This window comes from Leucopleurus acutus, assembly GCF_964270905.1.
Source record: "Leucopleurus acutus genome assembly, chromosome: 3".
NCBI classification, from domain to species: domain Eukaryota; kingdom Metazoa; phylum Chordata; class Mammalia; order Artiodactyla; family Delphinidae; genus Leucopleurus; species Leucopleurus acutus.
This window is the reverse complement of record NC_139145.1, coordinates 123793753-123816346: the sequence shown is the minus strand read 5'-3', so window position 1 is coordinate 123816346 and position 22594 is coordinate 123793753. Positions and strand designations below refer to the sequence as shown.

At 36.5% G+C, this 22594-nt stretch overlaps 1 protein-coding gene across 4 annotated transcripts in view; it reads left to right on the top strand.

The window, feature by feature from the left end:
• Window positions 1–861: 861 nt before the first annotated feature.
• Window positions 862–22594, top strand: part of SREK1 (splicing regulatory glutamic acid and lysine rich protein 1) — a 55147-nt gene continuing 33414 nt past the window's right edge. The window contains exons 1-3 of one of the 4 annotated variants that reach the window (XM_082835761.1): window positions 862–1167; window positions 8731–8864; window positions 14627–14742. In XM_082835761.1, coding sequence (XP_082691887.1) covers window positions 1010–1167; window positions 8731–8864; window positions 14627–14742 — 408 coding nt within the window. In that variant the 5' untranslated portion in view covers window positions 862–1009. Of the gene's footprint in view, window positions 1168–8730; window positions 8865–11456; window positions 14341–14626; window positions 14743–22594 lie in introns of those variants that run through there. The other 3 variants (XM_082835760.1, XM_082835762.1, XM_082835763.1) reach the window with 3 other exon arrangements.

Here is a 22594-nt window from a genome sequence, read left to right as displayed (position 1 = left end):
GAGGTGAAGAATACAAAATACCAGTAGTGCAGTTTGACACCACTTCCTTGATTCCTGCTAAGGTGCCAGCAGTCACTCACTATTGCTTTTACACCATCAGTGCAATTGTCAACAAAGTGAAAAAGATCAACAGAGTCTTAGTATTATGGAAACGGTTTTGACCTTGCAATAATCACTCAAAAGGCTTCGAGGACCCTCCAGGTTCTGTGAATGGCATTTTGGGAACATCTGCCCTGGTTTCCCATACTACTGTTACTTGTCTCTCATTAGGTTGCAAGGTCTATGCGGACCTTCTGTAACTGTCTTTTATGTGCTCTTGTCTAACAGTGTCTGGTACATAACACTCAAATATTAATACCTGCGTAGTGAGCGAATAAATGTTATAAACGACAACCGCATAGCCTTCATCTTAACTGCTTCCTTCCTTAATTCCTTCAAACTTTACAGGTTTTGTAAAATTTCCCAAGTTTTTTCACAATTAGGACGCCGGCCAATTTTTTAAAATAGTCAGGGCGAGGGAGCAGCCTGTATATAATAATGACACGTTATAGTTCGGTCAAGTATTGATCTGCGATGCTCGAGTCATTCCTTCTTCACAGCTCCGCACCAGCAGGCCAGGCCTCTTGGTTCCCCAGTCCTATCTAGTATAAAGACTGGAAAGAGCTGGGTCTCCCATGTTTACAGGAGCACAAGAAACTGATCGAGTGGAGGCCGGGAAAAAACTCGATCAAAACCTTGCCAGGGAGAAGTGCAGCAGGAGAAACAGCCTCAGCTACCCGTGAGCCCCAGGCCGAAGCCCCGCGAGATCCGCCGGGTTGCCGGGGAGACGCTTCCGGCTGGCGCGCGCAGCCCTGGGAGCAGGGGAGTTGTGAAATGGACGGCTAGACCTGCCCGCTGCCGTGAATTCGCTAGCGGGGGCGCGCTCGCGGCCGCGCGTTCTCCGCTTTCCCGGCTTCGTCGCTGACGCGTCGTAGACGTTGGGGAGGCAGGCAGCTGCAGCGGGGTCGGGATGAACAGCGCCGGCTTCGGGTTGGGCTTAGGCTTCGGCCTCACCCCTACGGCGGTGATTCAGGTGACGAATCTGTCGTCGGCGGTGACCAGCGAGCAGATGCGGACGCTTTTTTCCTTCCTAGGAGAAATCGAGGAGCTGCGGCTCTACCCCCCGGAGTAAGTGCTCAAGCTCGGCTGGGGGAGGGGCGCGGGCGCCAGAGAGACCTCGGGAACCAACGCATGGGGGAGAGCGCGGACGGGGGCGCGCGGTGTCAGTCACGTGACCGCCGGGTTTACCTTGGTGCCCATGTTTGATTAGGGCACCGCGGCCCGGGCCCCACGCTCCTGCTTTCCTTGTTAGTCGTATTTAGTGGGTTAACCTCTGCCCAGAACCCTTACAGAGGAGTTAGAGAGGTTGCCTTTTTCGTGCTTTCCGGGCTATGGTCGCCGCCGGGTCCTCGAATTCAGTGCCCTTCCTCCCCTTCTTTTTTTTCCCGAACTTAAGATGGCCGCAGGTGGGCCCGCGGTAGTCCTCATGGCAAGCTCCTGATAGCGTTTTTGCAATGGCAAACCGCGGAGACTGCGCCTGATAAACTGTCCAGTTCTTAGTGCCTCAGTGTCGGACCGTTGTTGCTGACGGGGAAGTGTGCAGCTGATGACAGATGGAATTAGGCCTAAATTTGTCCCTAGGCCTGTGTTCACAAATTTAGCATCTTCTTGGTTCATTTAACCGAGCCCATCCATGTTGTTAAAGATCATGTCTGTTCACCCTTTTGGCAACGGATTAAAATTTCCTCCTAGAAGGTCACACCGTCCTAAACCTTTCAGAAAAAGTAATAGTCCGTACAGATTACTCCTGCTGTATACTTTTAAAAGTCCAGATCTGGACTGGCATTCACAGTTCTCAGACACTTCCCGAGTAGTGTATTTTGAAGTAATATTTCCCTTGTACAGTACTATCTACTCACAGAATTTGTAAGGGGTTTGAAGGTTGTTTACTTTCTTACAGGCATAAACTTTTAAAGCCAGAGCTTAGAATATGAAAATTCTCAGTATTTTGTTCATTTTGTCAAAATCCTTTGAAGGAAGGGATAGTAGTTCCCCAGGATTTTTCTCCTTTTTAAAAAAAATTGTATTTGACTTTTTGGTTTGTTTCATAGTGATGCACGTAGACCTATTTTTTTCGGTTTTCTCTCTGTAAGTATATTGCATTGTTACTGCATAGATATTGATAAAAGTTGGTGTTTGGATTTTTAAATTTTACTTAAGTTTTTCTTCTCATTTTTGTTTTGAAATATTTCATGTATACAGAAAAGCTAAAGAATAACTCCCATGTTCCCTTCATCTGCATTTATAGTTTGCCACAGTTGATTTCTGTCTTTGTGTCTCCCCCTCCCTCTCCCCACCTACACACACAGACACCCCTACAACCCTCCCCTCTCCCATGCTTTTAAAAGTAGTTGCAGACACCATGACTATTCATTCCCCAACACTTAAATGTGAATCTCTTAAGAAGTACATTCTCCTGCATTACCACAATGCTATTAACACATCCAAGAAGTTTAACATTGATTAAAATATAACATCTGAATTTCTTCAGTTATACTGATAACGCCTTTTTTCCATTTTCTTTTTCTGATCTAGGATATAATCAGATCACTCAATGCATTTGGTTAGCTCTAATCTAGGACAGCCACCCCTCCACCCTCCCAGTCGCCTTTTATTTTTTTTCCCAGTCACCTTTTTAAAAGTTTTTCATGACATTAATATTTTGTCTTGTAGTTTGTGTTGTAGAATGACTTATCTGGGTTTATATAAATTGATTCTACATGAATAGATTCGGTAATACAGTTTTGTCAAAGATGCTTCATAAGGGCATGCACAGGTATCTTTACTGACTAGCCATCCCATGTATAGCTTTGAATATCTTATAACTTTGAAAGTGCTTTCAGCTATCTCTTCATTTAAGCGCTCAGAACATTTCTTAATAATTGAGAACTGTTTGGAGGAGTGCTGTATTCTGAAAGAATTGGAATCAAATAGTAAAATATTTTGTACATGATTGTAAACTAGCCTTGCTTTCAAGGTTGTGATAATAAGGTGTCTCATGGGCAGAAGAAATATATCACAGAATATTCTTCATTGCCAACGTAACACCACTTACATAGTTGAAAAGTGCACTTGGGTGGCAATATGCTGCCAGTTATCATCTGACATTTAGTAATGGGCTGTTTTTTGAAATCAAATATTAGTTGCTTGGAGTTTAGAAGTCAGAGAATAAAAAAGCTCGTCACTTAAACAGTGCATTAATATAGAATTATTGTGTCACAAACTGTAATACATTTTGCAAAATTGTAACATAAATATAACACATATAGGCGAGGCAAAATCCTTGACCAGTTTTTCTTAAAGGCAGTCAGTGCCTATTCCTGTTTTTCACAAGTATTTACATGCTTTTCTAATGACATGTTTTCTGCTTGCTCTGTAATGAAGTTGTCATAACCTGGTCCTTATATTAAAGATGTGTTTGCAGATTTGGGCCGAAATGCATAAAAATGCAATAGTAGTAGTTGTATTGAAGACAGATGATTCTATTTTGCAGTGTTGTGGAAACAGTATTTTATGATTAATCTTTGGAAGCTGAGTAGAAATTCATTTGTTTTAAATTTGGAATGATATTTCTTTAATAGAATGTGAGAATAGTTTCTCATTAACATTTTAAGAATTTGGTTGCTAATATGAAAATTCAGATTTTTAAATTTATTTTTTTTTGGCATGAGGCCATGATTCAGTTTCTTTTTAAACATTAAGAATTGGTGTAAACATTCACTGTAAATATTAAAAATTCTTATTAGTGCTACCAGATGATAAATATCCAGAGTTTCTGTTTTAACTTTTTACTCAATAAGGGAATCTCATACATCATGAAAACCTTTTTACAAGGGTAAGAAATCTTTGTTGTTTTTTCAGTAAGCTTTTCATGGAGGTATAAGGAGCAGAAAAGTGCAGGGATAAGTGTATACAGCTTGTTGAATTTTCACAAAGTGAACACATCCAGCACCCGGATAGGATTCTCTGTGCCCTAGGAGTTCTCATCTCCCCCCTCAAGTGCATAATACCCCTAGGGTAATCCTGGCCTGATTTCTAACATCAACACTTGTGGGTTTTTTTTGTTTTTGTTTTTTTGCTTGCTGGCTTTCTTCACTTCTCTGGTCTTTAAAAGTACTAATAAGGTAAAAGCTGTCAACTAGCTACAATTAATATAACCAATATAGTCATATCAGGAGAAATAGGGAAAAAGGTACACTGGCAGTGATTCTACCACCCTATCAAAACCTCTCTCCAGTCCTTTTTACATGCATTTAGTTTAATATAGTGTAATCAAAGGATTTATACACCGTTACCGTTATACCACTCAGCCTGTGGTAAGCATTTTTCATATTGTTGTGTTTTATTTATTGTAATATTTAAAGGGTGATGTCTCAAGTGTGTATGTGTGTTTGAAATTCTGTCATTGAATTTTAGCTAGAAATATTTGAAGAATGTGTATTTTTGATTGTCCACAGTGATTGGAGGGCCTCTGGCATTTAGTGGGTAAGTGTCAATAATTCATAAGGAAGTCTTACAGAAGGGAGAATTGTGGCATCCAGACAATCACTGGAGCCCTACTGAGAAACCCTGTTATACATTGTGTCAGTTAATATTTCCATACATAAAGCTATATACTTTGACCATGTTTTGCATTGTATCTTTTTTGATAGATCCTCAAGGGATGTATATTAATATAATAAAGTATTGGACATAGTATTACCACATTGATTTTTTAAAAGATTGTACAGTGCCATCACCATGTTTAGTGAAAAATAAGGTAACCAGTTAGGGTCTAAGAAATTTAACTGGTGCTCAAAAAGTTGGTTCTGTGATTTCTCCATTAGACTCCCAGTGAGAAATTCTGATTTGTTTGAAAAGTGATTGTAGAAGGTTTTATATTTAAAGAAATAAAAGAAAACTTGATTCAACAAATGGGGTCAAAGTAAAATGTGCTGTGTTTGAGTACTGTTACTTTCTTTAGAGGCATACATTTAGACCAAATGGAATATGTAACCCCTTTTAAAAATTAAAAGTGTAGGTCAGAGTTAAATTTGAAAATGATAATCCTATTTAATTTTTTAAAAAGTAAATGTTATTTAATAGCCTAGATATACTAGAGAGGAAGATCTAAATATAAGATTTGGTAATATACTGATTTATAAACCTGTAAATACACATTTGTTTGCTGAGATATCTATATTTAGGCTTGCCACTGTATTATTTTAGCCTATAATATTCAAAATAAAAGTGTTACTGCCTCTCCTGAAAAGCTCATATGTTTACATTTTTTATAAAGTAAATACTGTGTTGCTTTTACTCTCTATTTTAAGGAAGGTAATTGGAGATGAAGATGAAAAAAATTGCTTATAGCACTAGGATCCATGCTCTTACTATAATGCTGTTCAGAACAGATCAGCATCTTTTAACCAGTTTTTGGGCTTCTCAACTCTAAGTAGTGTGTGGTTTACCAACCAGGCTCACATTTCTTATTCCTGTGGATGTTTTAAATTTGAAATGATGTGGTTTTCAAGTAGGGATATTTGGAAATGTTTGTAGTTTTCAACAGTGATGATTTAGGTTTCCATCCTTTCACAAAAGGATCTGTCAATTTAGGAAATACAGTTTCAGTGGTGGCTTGTCAGGTTCTTCAAGTGCTAAAAGAGAGTATTCTTGTTGAAATTGCTAGGGCTTTAGTTGTAATCATAGATTTTTTTTGGTTGCAAAGGGCAGAAACAGTGTTACCTAATCTAGCTCAAGAAGAGACATTATTAAAAGAAAGAGATTTCCCTGAGTAGAAGAATAAAGACTTGGCCTCGTGGGAGCTGGGACTGGGAACCAGAAGGGTATCAACATCCAAGGCGACTATCTGCCTCTTCCTGTCAGGCTTTATTGTCAGCTCAGTTTGTTTCTGTGTATGTGCTCAATTTCTTTTCAGACGTATTCTGTACTCATGTGGCATCTGGCCCAAGCCCTTACTCTAAGTGACTTTCAAGTTCATTTGGTCAGGCCACCCAAATTACAGGTTTCGCGTTAGCCAGTGAAATAAGCCCGTGTGTCATGTGGCTGATCAGTTGTGTTTGAAAGCTTGAAAGATCTGTTGAGGGTTTCACATAAGGAAACTGTGCTGAAAGTATATAGGATGTATTGGTAGCACATATAGGAGGGGGTACCTAGTCACTTTGATATTTTAAAATGGCTTTCCAGAAGACTTCGAAACTTGAGCCTTGAAGAAAAGTGGAATTACTGTTCAAAAAGGCAGTAAGAGAGCACATCATAGCCAAATGAAACAACATGTTCAAAGATGGCCCAGATGGTTCAGGATGTGTTCTGGGAACCACAAGTATTTTTATGCCTGGATTTTTTAAATGATGAAGCAAGAAAAGAAGGGTGTCTGAGGAAATTTAAGCAGTTGCATGACATGAAGAGATTTAGGGTTTAGAAAGATTACTCTAACAGCTTTTGTGGAAGATTTTTAATAAGGAGGAGTTGAGATTGGATGCAGTGTGATTAGTTAGGAGCCATTGTAGTAATCCAGGTGAGAAATGATAAGGGCCTGAATGAAGGCATTGATACTGAGAGTGTTGAAAGAAATTAATGTGACAACTATTTGGGAGGCAGTCTTCAGAGGATTTAAAGACCAATAGGATGAAAAAGAAGGAAGGGTCACGGATGGAAACAACCCACAAATCTCAGTAGTTTGATAAAAACAAGATTATTTCTTATACTAAACTGGTGGGGTTGGGGACTCTACTCGTTGTAGTCACTCATTCTGGGATGAAGCTGATATATCAGCCACCCATCTCTTTGATGTTGCTGGTCACTGTGGCAGAGAAAAAGAACCGAGCAGTGGCCCTTAAGGCTACTGAATAGGAACACATGTCAATTATGTTCACATTTAATTGGCCAAAGCAAATTGCACGGCCACACCTAACTTCAAGGAAAAAAGAAATAGAATTTTATTACGTAGCCAGAAGGAGATTTGGAAATATTTGGTGAACAGTACTAATGATGGTCACATTAACGACTTCCGGATTTCTGACTTAGATAATGTGGTAGTATCTTTAACTGAGATATGAAATTAGGACAAAGGGCAGGATTGGTGCAGAAGGAGGGTAATGAATTTAAGAATAAGTTCAAGGGTGGGTCCTGTGACTGACAGATCACCGTGCAGTATGCCAGCAGGCACTTGGATCTGGGAATCTAGAGCTCTGGAGAGGCCTAAATTGGTGACTTGGTAATGTAAAGGTGAGTTAAGTCTGGATGCAGATGTGTTTACCTCATGGCAAGTACAAGAGCTTGACTTACATATTGAGTAGGGGGAGGTTGTTGGAGAGGACTGGCTTGAAGCCTGAATCAGATGGCCTTAGGCAGGAAAGAATTGAGTTGGGTTGGGTGAGAAAGAGGTAGAGTTTTACTTTTGCTAGCCTGACTAGTTATGTTAATAATATATATAGTTTAAAGTTCTAAATGCAAATATATTTTATTATCTTAGTATTTGGTTAATATCATAAATATATTTAGCTGTTAGCAAGCTGGATTTGTTGCTGTATGTAATTTTTAATTAAAAAAATGAATATGGAATTACAAAATAAGTAGTACATTAAAGTGGCTTTAAAATTCTTGATTAATTGAATAATTAAGGTTGCATGAGATTTGGAATTAGATGATTAGACATTAAATCTCATCTTTGCCATTTACTAGGTCTAGGATTATGGTGAACTTCCTTGACCTGTTTTGTAAACTAAAGTAAATTATTGTTGCTGCACAATGCATATTTAGTACTTTTCAAGTGATCTTTTTTTAGTGTGAAAAACTTAATATTTTAAAGGATTGTACATTTATGTTAAACATTAGCTGTATATTTAGTGTCTTTTTTTATTTGCTAAAGACAATTACAGACTTTAATTGAACATAATTATGGGCAGGTTGACAAAATGATCCTTTATGAGGATAGTGTATTTTGGAATCTAACATGATGGATTCATATTGTGGAAAAATTGCTTTTATCTGTGCCGTGTCTGGCTTCTTTTTCCTATAGTCCTGCCTAGATTAAGTCTAGTAGGATTTATAAGAGTCTTTGCTCTTTTGCATATAAAATATGTAAAATTTTGTTTGTAAAAGTTTTTGTCTGGAAAATCACAATGCTGCCTAGCCTGAAGTAGGCCAGTATATGCAAAAGACCTTAATTTTAATTCCAGGTTATCTGATTGTTTCTAAGACTGTTGTGAAGTTTTTAGTGATTTAAATGCCAGGAATCACATTAGGGAGGGTTGGAAGTAGTTAGAAAATTTGAAGTCTTGAGGATTGGGGCTTTTTTATGAAACGGGATTTTGCCTGTTGATGATGATGCACTGATTGGACATCCTTGGGTTAAGTCAGCTGTTTTCACATTTCACTCAGATTAAGAAGGCATTAATTTAAATTTCAGGTTTTTAACAAATAAGGCTATAGGCCTGCCTAGATGTGCCTTCAGTCATTGCAGCAAATCACCATTAAAAGACTAAGTTCTGCTATTTCATGTCTTACTGATCCTTAGCAACAAAAATTCCTGTCTTGATTGTAAGATTATGTAAAGATATAAGTAAGAAATTTTAAATGAAAACCAACCAAATGTTAATTAGTTCAATTGTTTTTCTTTTTATCTTGCAGCAACGCACCTCTTGCTTTTTCTTCCAAAGTATGTTATGTTAAGTTTCGTGATCCATCAAGTGTTGGCGTGGCCCAGCATCTAACTAACACGGTTTTTATTGACAGAGCTCTGATAGTTGTTCCTTGTGCAGAAGGTTAGTATCTCACATGTTTTTTTCAGTTATTTTAATCTCTGTCCTGTCTGTTACTACCATTGGCTTTCCTAGAAATTGGCAAGTAGATATGGTGTGTGTGTGTGTGTGTAAGAATGAAATTTGGAGGTGGAAAGGATTTTACGTAATAATAAAATATATTAAAATGGTTAATTTATTACTTACGTATATTTGAGATTTTATAGCTAAACATTTAAAAATTTATAAATTACTTGGCTTCTTTGGTTTGCTTTGACTTTCTGTATTCAGTTTGCAAGTTGTAAAGAAAGCTTTTTGAAATTAAAATATTAAGTTGGTAGAGGACATTATTTAAAATGTGTAAATAAGTAAGCATTTGCCCCTGTGTATACCTATTAAAGATATTGCATAAATAAAAACAGTGTACACATTTCACACAAATGGGGGTTAGGTAGTAATTATGTTTAAGAACAATATTCATAATTTAAGCTTTAAAGTATCTTCTTAAGGTAATTTACCTTAATTGTTACTGAGACCATTATTTTACATTCAGTGTAATTTGCTGTGCAACTAGAATTTACTTTTAATTTTGCTGGCTTTTTTTTGCGGGGGAGGGAGGGGTGGTGGTGGTGGTGATTAATTGAAGAAAAATCATGGAAAGCAATTTTCCAAAGCCTCCATCGAGGAAATAGTTGTTGAAGGTGGAAACAAGGCCAAAGGCCTTATAGTAATTCGTTAAATTTTATGACATAACCTGCTTTAAGAGCTAATTATTATTAATGCCTATTTTTTTAGTAACTTCTATTTGCAGAGCCATTCACATTCATTATACTAGGCTGTGCTGAATTTGACAGTTCTGGTGTGTAATTAACTTTTATTCAGAGCACTGACTATGACATGTGTACATGGATTTTAGAATTGGGTTATTATAATTTAAATGTCTTTAAAATATATTTTCACTGGTGGCTGGTGGTAACTGTTTTACAACATAAAAATTTTACCTGAAACAATTTAAGGAGCTTTCATATGTCATGTTTTAAAACTTTTTTTAGAAACCAGGCTCACATTAAAATACTGTATAATAAACAGTTTGCTGCATTTTCAAGGTTTTATGCATATTTCAGAATGCCTGTTCTGGGATGTCAGAAACATTAGTCAGATACAGTGAGTATGACTCTGATATTTTTGATGTCCCAGAATAGGACATTCTGGATTTTTTCAGATAAATTTGAAAGTATTTTTCCCATGTCTAGGGGTTAGAGAGGGGTAGGGAGAATAAAATAAATAATAGCGAATATAGTAGAATAAATAAAAAATGAATTAAAGTTAATTATTTGCTAAATCTATCTTTATCTACTAATCTTTAAGGGGACAATGACCCCAGAATTGGAGAACAAGGTGAGAAAAGAGCTGGTAATGATTTAGTTCTGTATACCAAGTTCATACCAATTTCATACCAAGTAAACTACATGGGAAAAAATAAATCAGGTAGAAGTTTTACTAAATGGGAGTGTTAATTGTATCAAAAAATTATGCCACCAGCAGCACAGTATCTTCTGTGATTTTAGCTTATTATTGAACTGGAAGGAAAAATTTTGTTAGTGTTGCTCTGTTGGAACCTTGCTATATTCCCATAAAATTTTTCATATATTGAGAAGTGACCATGGTTTGTCATAAATGTTCAAGATTATGGGCATGTAGAGGTTCCTTTTTGTTTGTTTGTTTTACTTGATAGAAATAAATGCACATTTATTATAATGGCTTTTGAATATTTTTAGTATTAACAAACAGACAAAATTTTGCTATTTTTGAACGTGAAAATTCAAGCATATTTTTATTCCAGTTTAAAGTATTTTAGAACACTAACCTATAAAATAATTTGTATTGGAAAAACATTCAGATACACATTTTTCATTAAATACAACAAAAATGAATTTATAGAACATGAAGAATGTCACAGTGAGCTGTTAAAAGATCTGATTATGCACTGCAAGCAAAGTAATAATGTATTGTTGTGTTAAAAAAGATAGCAAAGTGAGTTTGAAATAAATCAAAGGAAAGAGTTCCAGTGGAGTAAGTTCTGTAAGAGGAGATGTGCTGTAAGCAGTCTTCTGTTTACTTCACTGATTGTATTCTTTCCTTGATGTTATAGAAACAGCATTATGAAAGAAGTGAGAAAACCATAGAAAAAAATTGTAAGAAGTTTTTTTCAGTTTCTTTCAATTTGCTGTTTTTTTTTAATGCAGACAGTAGTACTGTGAGATCCTAAGCCGTTTAAGTAATGTTTGATGTGTAATAGTTTCGTACATATTAAGCATTAGCTATTGTTAATAAAACATGCCACTTCAAAATAAAATATACTTTATACTCGTCCAAATATACATTATAAATAAAATATACATTATACTCGTCCAAATATGACCTCTTTTTGTTGTTACGTGCATCTCAGATTTCTTTTTATAAATGTTAACACTTAGAAAAAGATAAGGTCAAACATAATAAGGGTGTCAGCCTAATCATCAGTCATAAGTTTATGTCCACATTTTCTGGTAGATGGATTTTGACTATTAATTTGGTTTTGTATGTTTTCTCTATGTGATATTTGTGCATTATTAGATGACTAGACTGGCCAAGGCAGACCTGTTACACTTGCCTGAGTTAGGCATTGTTTGCCATGCCACTAAACCTGCCGTCAAGTGAAACCTTCATTGGGGAAATGAGATCGGAGTCTGAACCGCAGAAGATGGACGCCCTGTCTCTGTTTTTTATTGTTTTACTTTAATTTCATTTCTTTTTCTTTATTTTGTCCCTTTTTTTTTTTTTTTGTTTTTGTTTTTGTTTTGTTAAATCTCTTTCACTTTAACTTGTGAGCTGGTTTTCCAGTTCTTTGTAAATGGTATTCCATTAAGGGTTCATAACATTGCATTGCAAATTATATTGGGAGATGATTAGTAGAGCTCATCCTTAACATAAAAGAAATTTTCACAGTAAATTAGGATATGGTTTCGTGAAGCTCAATGCTAGTCTTAATTGGTGTTTATAAACTGATCAGGTACATTTTGTTCCCAAAACACTAAAACACTGATGAGATTCTTAGGAACACGTTTTGATCTCAGTGTAACATTTTTGCAGTTTTCTCCCAAGTCTGCATCTGTCATAAAGACCAACTGATAGCTTCTAATTTTCGTCCTCCTCCCTTAGAATTTTAGGCATACAAAATCATCAAGGAAAATAAGTAAATTTCTTATAACATTCTGGGGGTAGAGGACAAGAGGAGACTTTTCACTTTTATGATATTTATTATAGAAAATAGCATTTCTTTGATTTGAAAACACTTTTAATTGCCTACGTGGGGGAATGGATATTTGAGAAACTGTTGAATACTTACACTTGTGTGTGTATTTTTTTGCTTGAATTTTTTTGTTGAAAAATGTTCAGAGATTACTAGTTTCTAAATGGATTCTGAGATTAGGATGAGTGAGAGACATTGTTTTTTCTCTCAGTTGTCTTTGATGAGTACAGTTTGGGAAAAATGCTAAATGCTTATTTGTTTTATACTTTTATACACTCTGATAGTATTTGGAGGGTATATTTGGTAGAATTTTATCCTGAAAATTAAGCAATGGAACTTTTTTCTTAAAGTATCTTTAATGGTAATTAGAAAAGTAAAAAATATTGTGCTTTTAGTTAGACTTAATACTTATAATAGTTTATTATACTGTGAGAGACAGTGAGAGGAAGACAACCTCCTGATACTATTTTTAAGCCAACACTGAATGACTTTATTATGTTAAGTAATCAACTTTTGGCCTGTATTGAATACCCGTTTTGTTTGTGTGGTCTTTCATGTGGATAGTTTTGCTTATTTAATGGACAGGTAATATTAAATTGGGGACATTACTAGATTGGAACTCTTTATTTGTTTTTTAGGTGCATAAATTAGGGTAGTGAAGCATAGGGTTTGTACCTTAGGACCTCAGTTGACTTATCAAGATGTGTACAGGTTTTACAAATATTAAAAAAGTAATACTTATTTTTAACAGATAAAGCAGGTCTGATAGTGATGTAAATAGTATATGTGAGTATACAGATAAATGTCTTAATGCTAATAACTAATAAATACAAAATAAATTACTGTTATTTGATGTCTTCAGTAAGGCCTTCCTGCCTTTTAATCTTAATGCATGTTAAAATCAGTGCTTATGCAGAATTTACTGAAATAATAAAATGACTTTGTTTTTGAAATTAGTAAATTAAGGTAATATAGCCTTAGATGTTGCAAAGCTTAGAAATAAGTAGGCATTTGCTAAAGCTAATAAAATGTGATTTCTGTATTTCTATAAATAAGGTGTAACCACTACTTAAAGCAAGTTTTAAAATTCATCTTGAATTCCATCCATGTTTAGAAATATATTCAGATAATTTTTTTAGAGATTTATCCCTGCACATGTGGTTGTGTTAAGTCGAATTTTTACCACTGAAACCCCACATGGTGCTTTTTTGAAAATTTACTCCATATGCTATTTTCAATTTGGCATGACTTTGTACTTTAAATTACTTTTGAAGAATTCATAATGGAAACGTGTAGCCAAATACCACATAATTATGAGTAGTTCTGAAATTGCTATATGTAGTCAACTTTTTAGAAATTTTCTTTTTGGGAAGGTTGAGAGAAAGGACCAGAAAAAATGTGTGAAAGTCCCAGCCCTTATCAAAATTAATTGATTAGAATTCAGTAATTAAATGTGGCAAATTGATAGACTTAATTCAGAGTAAATTTCCTTTTTTTTAGTCATAGGGATTTCTTTTTCTTAGTGTCTAGGGTTATTTTAATGTTATTGTTGTTGTTATTATTAGGCACTTAGGACGCTTATAAGCAAGACATTTAGGCATTAACCACCCCTCTTCAGATAAGTATACATAAATTGGTTCTAAAAGTCAGTAATATAAGAAGTTTCCTGAGACTAGGGAACTTTTTTTTGTTAGTCATTTTCAAAAATGTTAGCAGTTTCCCAAGGCATATTCTTTGGAACTGGATTCTTTTAGTCATCTCTGTCATTGTTGGTGAGATGCCTTATTAACTGAATGGGTGTAGGCTTCCTTTCCAATTGAAGCTGATTACATGTGGTAGGCTTTTGGTTTTTTCTGTCTACTTGAAATTAAATGGGATCTTTTGGAAGGTTATCAAAATTGTTTGCATCACAAGTAGGTAGTTTCAATTAACAGGATAGGGACACTCAGGAACAGATTTCAATTCGCACATATTTGTTTTTTTCTTTTTCTTTTTTTTGACTAATTTGGTTATTTGCCATTTCTGGGGATTAAACTTTAAAAAATGTTCTTCTTTTCTGTATCTGATGTTCTGTGTGCTATTAGTGATGCAGCCAACACGAACGGTTGTCATGTGTAACACAACTTTCGATCACCGCGAAAACACCGTCCTGGGAAAGCGTCCATGCTTGATATCGTTTGGTTCATGAACATTAAGTTTCCAGTACAGGTGACCCATAGCTCAAAGTGTTAAATAATTGTCTACATTATTCAATTTTTAAAATAATATTCCATTAATGAGATTGTTAGTCTTTGAAGTTTTGCTCACTTTTATTTTTCCTAGTAGAGCAGGGTAAAAGGAAAGACTTAAGTTCTTATTTATTTCTTTATACGGATCTGATAGATAGATTCATTTATTATTATTATTTTTTAAGTGCAAGGGTAATTGTAAAATCATAGTATAAAGTTTGTGTGGTGTTTCTGCTTTCTTTAATGTTTGGAACTTGCCTCTGCAGGTAAAATCCCAGAGGAAGCCAAAGCTCTCTCTCTATTGGCTCCTGCTCCAACCATGACAAGTCTGATGCCTGGTGCAGGCTTGCTTCCCATACCGACTCCAAATCCCTTAACTACAGTAAGTATGATACACCCTCTTCTAAAGGGAGTGATCATTTAACTGTGTAATTGGTTGAATAAAGAGCTTAGAAAGTTTTTTTTTTTTTAAGAGCTTAGAAAGCTATTTCTATTTTAAGTATTTGTGTTTTTAAATGGAGAGAATTCGAAATATCTGCGTAATTTTTTCCCCATGTAACTGACTTGAACTGCCTTTTGGAATTGCTTATGAAGTAATTGGGGATTCATTTAAATTTGAGAATTGAGTTATATTATTCATTAGAAAATCAGTTATTGAAATTCAGCATTTTAGATAGCATAGGGAATTGGAGAATCTAGGTAACTATATTTCCCAGTTCAGGAGGACTAAATCCATTTGAAAAATTTGAAATGATTTACACCGTTGGTAATGGGAAAAATATCTCAGAGAAGCATTTGTCTGATACTGAGAAAATGTAACATGGTAAAAACATGGCAAAAATATTTTTCATTAGCAGAATTAAATAGTAATTTAATGCCTCATTTGTGATTTCCAAGTGCTGTCAAAAAAAGATTTGCTGTTACTGGGTTCTTGGTTTATATAAAAGATTCTGGTCATTTATTTTAAATAAGAGTCATTTTTCTTCAAAAATAAATCCAAGACAAATACAGAACTCACATTAATTGAAAGCTGTGTTTTACTTTTTGGTACTGGATTCTTAGGGAGTGAACCAGTAAATTTATGATTATAGTTTATCCAAGTTATAAAAGTGCTTTTTGAAACTTGGAAGTGCAAAATTTTAGGATTTTCACATGGCACTATTCTGCTGGAGACCTGTATTGTGATCCATGGGAGGAAAATGCCTTTTATTTTTTATTTTATTTTAATATCTTTATTGGAGTATAATTGCTTTACAATGTTGTGTTAGTTTCTGCCATATAACAAAGTTGTGTTAGTTTCTGCTGAATCAGCTATACGTATACATATATCCCCATATCCCCTCCCGCGTCTCCCTCCCGCCTTCCCTATCCTACCCCTCTAGGTGGTCACAAAGCACGGAGCTGATCTCCCTGTGCTATGCGTCTGCTTCCCACTAGCTGTCTGTTTTACATTTGGTAGTGTATATATGTCAGTGCTACTCTCTCACTTCGTCCTAGCTTACCCTTCCCCCTCCCCGTGTCCTCTATTATCTACGTATGCTTTATTCTGTCCTGCCCCTAGGTTCTACAGAACCTTTTTTTTTTTTTTTTTAGATTCCCTATATATGTGTAAGCATACGGTATTTGTTTTTCGGTTTCTGATTTACTTCACTCTGTATGACAGACTCTAGGTCCATCCACCTCACTACAAATAACTCAATTTTGTTGCTTTTTTTTTTTTTTTTTGCAGTACAGGCCTCTCACTGTTGAGGCCTCTCCCATTGCGGAGCACAGGCTCCGGACATGCAGGCTCAGCGGCCATGGCTCACGGGCCTAGCCGCTCCGCGGCATGTGGGATCTTCCCAGACCGGGGCACGAACCCGTGTCCCCTGCATTGGCAGGTGGACTCTCAACCACTGCGCCACCAGGGAAGCCCTCTATTTTGTTTCTTTTTATGGCTGAGTAATATTCCATTGTATATATGTGCTGCATCTTCTTTATCCATTCATCTGTTGATGGACACTTAGGTTGCTTCCATGTCCTGGCTATTGTAAATAGTGCTGCAGTGAACATTGTGGTACATGACTCTTTTTGAATTATGGTTTTGTCAGGATATATGCCCAGTAGTAGAATTGCTGGGTCGTATGGTAGTTCTATTTTTAGTTTTTTAAGGAACCTCCATACTGTTCTCCATAGTGGCTGTATCAGTTTACATTCCCACCAACAGTGCAAAAGGGTTCCCTTTTCTCCACACCCTCTCCAGCATTTATTGTTTGTAGATTTTTTGACGATGGCCATTCTAACTGGTGTGGGGTGATACCTCATTGTAGTTTCGATTTGCATTTCTCTAATGATTAGTGGTGTAGAGCATCCTTTCATGTGTTTGTTGGCAATCTGTATATCTTCTTTGGAGAAATGTCTATTTAGGTCTTCTGCCCATTTTTGGATTGGGTTGTTTGTTTTTTTGATATTGAGCTGCATGAGCTGCTTGTATATTTTGGAGATTAATCCTTTGTCAGTGGCTTCATTTGCAAATATTTTCTCCCATTTTGAGGGTTGTCTTGTTGTCTTGTTTTGGTTTCCTTTGCTGTGCAAAAACTTTTTAAGTTTCATTAGGTCCCGTTTGTTTATTTTTGTTTTTATTTCCATTTCTCTAGGAGGTGGGTCAAAAGTGATCTTGCTGTGATTTGTGTCATAGAATGTTCTGCCTGTGTTTTCCTCTAAGAGTTTTATAGTGACTGGCCTTACGTTTAGGTGTTTAATCCATTTTGAGTTTATTTTTGTGTATGGTGTTAGGGAGTGTTCTAATTTCATACTTTTACGTGTAGCTGTCCAGTGAAAGATAAGGTGACCATATGTGTGTGGGTTTAGCTCTGCGCTTTCTGTCCTGTTCCGTTGATCTATATTTCTGTTTTTGTGCCAGTAGTATACTATCTTGATTACTGTAGCTTTGTAGTATAGCCTGAAGTCAGGGAGCTTGATTCCTCCAGCTCTGTTTTTCTTTCTCAAGATTGCTTTGGCTTTTCGGGGTCTTTTGTGTTTCCATACAAATTGTGAAATTTTTTGTTCTAGTTATGTGAAAAATGCCATTGGTAGTTTGATAGGGATTGCATTGAATCTATAGATTGCTTTGGGTAGTATAGTCATTTTCACAATGTTGATTCTTCCAATCCAAGAACATGGTATATCTCTCCATCTGTTTGTATCATCTTTAATTTCTTTCATCAGTGTCTTATAGTTTTCTGCATACAGGTCTTTTGTCTCCTTAGGTAGGTTTATTCCTAGGTATTTTATTCTTTTTGTTGCAGTGGTAAATGGGAGTGATTCCTTAATTTCACTTTCAGATTTTTCATCATTAGCGTATAGAAATGCCAGAGATTTCTGTGCATTAATTTTCTATCCTGCTACTTTACCAAATTCATTGATTAGCTCTAGTAGTTTTCTGGTAGCATCTTTAGGATTCTCTATATAGTATCATGTCATCTGCAAACAGTGACAGTTTTACTTCTTTTCCAATTTAGATTCCTTTTATTTTGTTTTGTTCTCTGATTGCCATGGCTATAACTTCCAAAATTATGTTGAATAATAGTGGTTAGAGTGGGCAACCGTGTCTTGTTCCTGATCTTAGTGGAAATGGTTTCAGTTTTTCACCATTGAGAGTGATGTTGGCTGTGGGTTTGTTATATATGGCCTTTATTATATTGAGGTAAGTTCCCTCTATGCCTACTTTCTGGAGGGTTTTTATCCTAAATGGGTGTTGAATTATGTTGAAAGCTTTTTCTGCACCTGTTGAGGTGATCATATGGTTTTTATCCTTCAATTTGTTTATATGGTTTATCACATTGATTGATTTGCGTATATTGAAGAATCCTTGCATTCCTCGGATAAACACCACTTGATCGTGGTGTATGATCCTTTTAATGTGCTGTTGGATTCTGTTTGCTAGTATTTTGTTGAGGATTTTTTCAACTATGTTCATCAGTGATATTGGCCTGTATTTCTCTTTTTTTGTGACATTTTAGTCTGGCTTTGGTATCAGGGTCGTGGTGGCCTCGTAGAATGAGTTTGGGAGTGTTCTTCCCTCTCCTATTTTTGGAAGAGTTTGAGAAGGATAGGTGTTGGCGTGTCTCTAAATATTTGATAGAATTCACCTGTGAAGCCATCTGGTCCTGGGCTTTTGTTTGTTGGAAGATTTTTAATCACAGTTTCAATTTCAGTGCTTGTGATTGGTCTGTTCATATTTTCTATTTTTTCCTGGTTCAGTCTCGGAAGGTTGTGTTTTTCTAAGAATATGTCCATTTCTTCCAGGTTGTCCATTTTATTAGCATATAGCTGCTTGTAGTAATCTCTCATGATCCTTTGTATTTCTGCAGTGTCAGTTGTTATTTCTCCTTTTTCATTTCTAATTCTGTTGATTTGAGTCTTCTCCCTTTTTTTCTTGATGAGTCTTGCTAATGGTTTATCAATTTTGTTTATCTTCTCAAAGAAACAGCTTTTAGTTTTATTGATATTTGCTATTGTTTCCTTCATTTCTTTTTCATTTATTTCTGATCTGATCTTTATGCTTTCTTTTCTTCTGCTAACTTTGGGGTTTTTTCTGTTCTTCTTTCTCTAATTGCTTAGGTGTAAGGTTAAGTTGTTTATTTGAGATTTTTCTTGTTTCTTGAGGTAGGCTTGTATTGCTATAAACTTCCCTCTTAGAACTGCTTTTGCTACATCCCATAGGTTTTGGGCTGTCGTGTTTTCATTGTCATTTGTTTCTAGGTTTTTAAAAATTTCCTCTTCAATTTCTTCAGTGATCTCTTGGTTATTTAGTAGTGTATTGTTTAGGCTCCATGTGTTTGCAGTTTTTACAGTTTATTTTTCCTGTAATTGATATCTAGTCTCATAGCGTTGTGGTCGGAAAAGATGCTTGATACGATTTCAGTTTCCTTAAATTTACCAAGGCTTGATTTGTGACCCAAGATATGGTCTATCCTGGAGAATGTTCCATGAGCACTTGAGAAGAATGTGTATTCTGTTGTTTTTGGATGGAATGTCCTGTAAATATCAATTAAGTCCATCTTGTTTAATGTGTCGTTTAAAGCTTGTGTTTCCTTATTTATTTTCATTTTGGATGATCTGTCTATTGGTGAAAGTGGGGTGTTGAAGTCCCCTACTATGATTGTGTTACTGTCGATTTCCCCTTTTATGGCTGTTAGCATTTGCCTTATGTTTTGAGGTGCTCCTATGTTGGATGCATAAATATTTACAATAGTTATATCATCATTTTGGATTGATCCCTTGATCATTATGTAGTGTCCTTCTTTGTCTCTTGTAACATTCTTTATTTTAAAGTCTATTTTGTCTGATATGAGAATTGCTACTCCAGCTTTCTTTTGATTTCCATTTGCATGGAATATGTTTTTCTATCCCCTCACTTTCAGTCTGTATGTGTCCCTAGGTCTGAAGTGGGTCTCTTGTAGACAGCATATATATGGGTCTTGTTTTTGTATCCATTCAGCCAGTCTGTGTCTTTTGGTTGTAGTATTTAAGCCATTTTACATTCAAGGTAATTATCAATATGTATGTTCCTGTTACCATTCTCTTAATTGTTTTGGGTTTTTTATTTTAGGGCTTTTCCTTCTCTTGTGTTTCCTGCCTAGAGAAGTTCCTTTAGCATTTGTTGTAAAGCTGGTTTGGTGGTGCTGAATTCTCTTAGCTTTTGCTTGACTGTAAGGTTTTTAATTTCTCTGTCGAATCTGAATGAGATCCTTGCTTGGTAGAGTAATCTTGGTTGTAGGTTTTTCCCTTTCATCACTTTAAATATGTCCTGCCACTCCCTTCTGGCTACCAGAGTTTTGCCAAAAGATCAGCTGTTAACCTTATGGGGATTCCTTTGTTTGTAATGTTGATTTTCCCTTGCTACTTTTAATATTTTTTCCTTGTTTTTAATTTTTGATAGTTTGATTAATATGTGTCTTGACGTGTTTCTCCTTGGGTTTTCCTGTATGGGACTCTGTGCTTCCTGGACTTGATTGACTCTTTCCTTTCCCATATTAGGGAAGTTTTTGACTATTATCTCTTCAAATATTTTCTCAGTCCCTTTCTTTTTCTCTTCTTCTTCTGGGGCCCCTATAATTCGAATGTTGGTGTGTTTAATGTTGTCCCAGAGGTCTCTGAGATTGTCCTCAATTCTTTTCATTCTTTTATCTTTATTCTGCTGTGCGGTAGTTATTTCCACTAATTTATCCTCTAGGCCACTTATCTGTTCTTCTGCCTCAATTACTCTGCTGTTGATTCCTTCTAGAGAATTTTTAATTTCACTTATTGTGTTGTTCATCATTGTTTGTTTGTTTGTTCTAGGTTCTTTTTAAATGTTTCTTGTATTTTCTCCATTCTATTTCCAAGATTTTGGATCATCTTTACTATCATTATTCTGAATTCTTTTTCAGGTAGACTGCCTGTTTCCTCTTCATTTGTTAGGTCTGGTGGGTTTTTACCTTGCTCCTTCATCTGCTGTGTATTTCTCTGTCTTCTCATTTTGTTTAACTTACTGTGTTTGGGTCTCCTTTTTGCAGGCTGCAGGTTTGTAGTTCCTGTTGTTTTTGGTGTCTGCCCCCAGTGGGTAAGGTTGGTTCAGTGGGTTGTGTAGGCTTACTGGTGGAGGGGAGTGGTGCCTGTGTTCTGGAGGATGAGGCTGGATCTTTTCTTTCTGGTGGGCAGGACTGTATCCGGTGGTGTGTTTTGGGGTGTCTGTGAACTTCTGATTTTAGGCAGCCTCTCTGCTAATGAGTGGGGTTGTGTTCCTGTCTTGCTAGTTGTTTTGCATAGGATGTCCAGAACTGGAGTTTGCTTGTAGTTAAGTGGAGCTGGGTCTTAGCGTTGAGACAGAGATCTCTGGGAGAGCTCTCACCGATTGATGGTACATAGGGCTGGGAGGTGAAAGTGGTCCAGTGTCCTGAGCACGGCGCTCCCATCTCAGAGGCTCAGGCCTGATACCTGGTCAGAGCACCCTGTCAGCCACATGGCCTGGTATGTGCGGAGTCTCTTGTCTTTTGGGAAGTGTGAGGTGTTCTGCCAGCGTTTGGTAGGTGTTCTGTAGGAGTTGTTCCACATGTAAATTTATTTTTTATGTATTTGTGGGTAGGAAGGTGATCTCCAGGGTTTATTCCTCCACCATCTGGAAGGTCCTGATCTGTAAATGGTTTTTAATTTAACATCTAATCATTTGAATTGGGCTTTCTAAAAATTTTATTTTGGGTATGTTTTGGTATATTTTAAGATTAATTCCTGGATCATCATCTCTTTTCCCCCCTCCTCAGAAAGTATTGTCTTGCTATCTTGAAACTTTTTAGGTTTTATTTATCAAGAAGAGAAAGTTTTTATTATTTAATTTGTTGCTGTGAGGGGAAATGATTCCTTTCAATTCAGCTGTAGATATGGTTTTTTTGTTTTTTGTTTTTGCGGTACGCGGGCCTCTCACTGTTGTGGCCTCTCCCGTTGCGGAGCACAGACTCCGGACGCGCAGGCTCAGCGGCCATGGCTCACGGACCTAGCCGCTCCGCGGCACGTGGGATCCTCCCGGACTGGGGCACGAACCCGTGTCCCCTGCATCGGCAGGCGGACTCTCAACCACTGCGCCACCAGGGAAAACCAAGATATGTATTTTTAGAAAGCTTAATTCATGAAGAATAATTTTAGGTAGAAAACAGGGGAAAGGTGGCCCGTGATTTGGCTCCTAGCTACCTCTCTGACCTTTTTTTTCCTACTTGTTTTCCTGGCTCCCCTCTATTTCAGTCTTATTGGCTTTGTTGATTTTTGGATATGCCAAACATATTTCTGTCTCAGGGCTGTTGTACTTATTTATCCTCTGCCTAGAACATTTGTTTTCCAGACATTGAAAAGTTTTACTCTTTCATAAGAGTGAAACCTTTCATGAGGTTTCTTTCTATTTAAAAATCACATCTCCAGGGAGGCCAAGGTTTCTATGTCAGAAGGCAAAAGTTTTATATCGGGAGTCAGGTCATCTTTACCCCCTCAAACACTGAAAGGGCAACTTAAGTATTTAGGTCCTTTAGACCAGGGCTAGAAAATAGGCTAATCTAAAGAAGGGTAGTTGTATTGTTATAGTGCAGCCACATCCAGTAGAACTTTGTGCTATGATGGAGATGTCTGTATCTCTGCTATCTAGTGTAGAAGCCACTAGCAACATGTGGCTCTTGAGCACTTGGAATGTGGCTAGTGTGACTGAGGCACTGAATTTTAATTAAAAT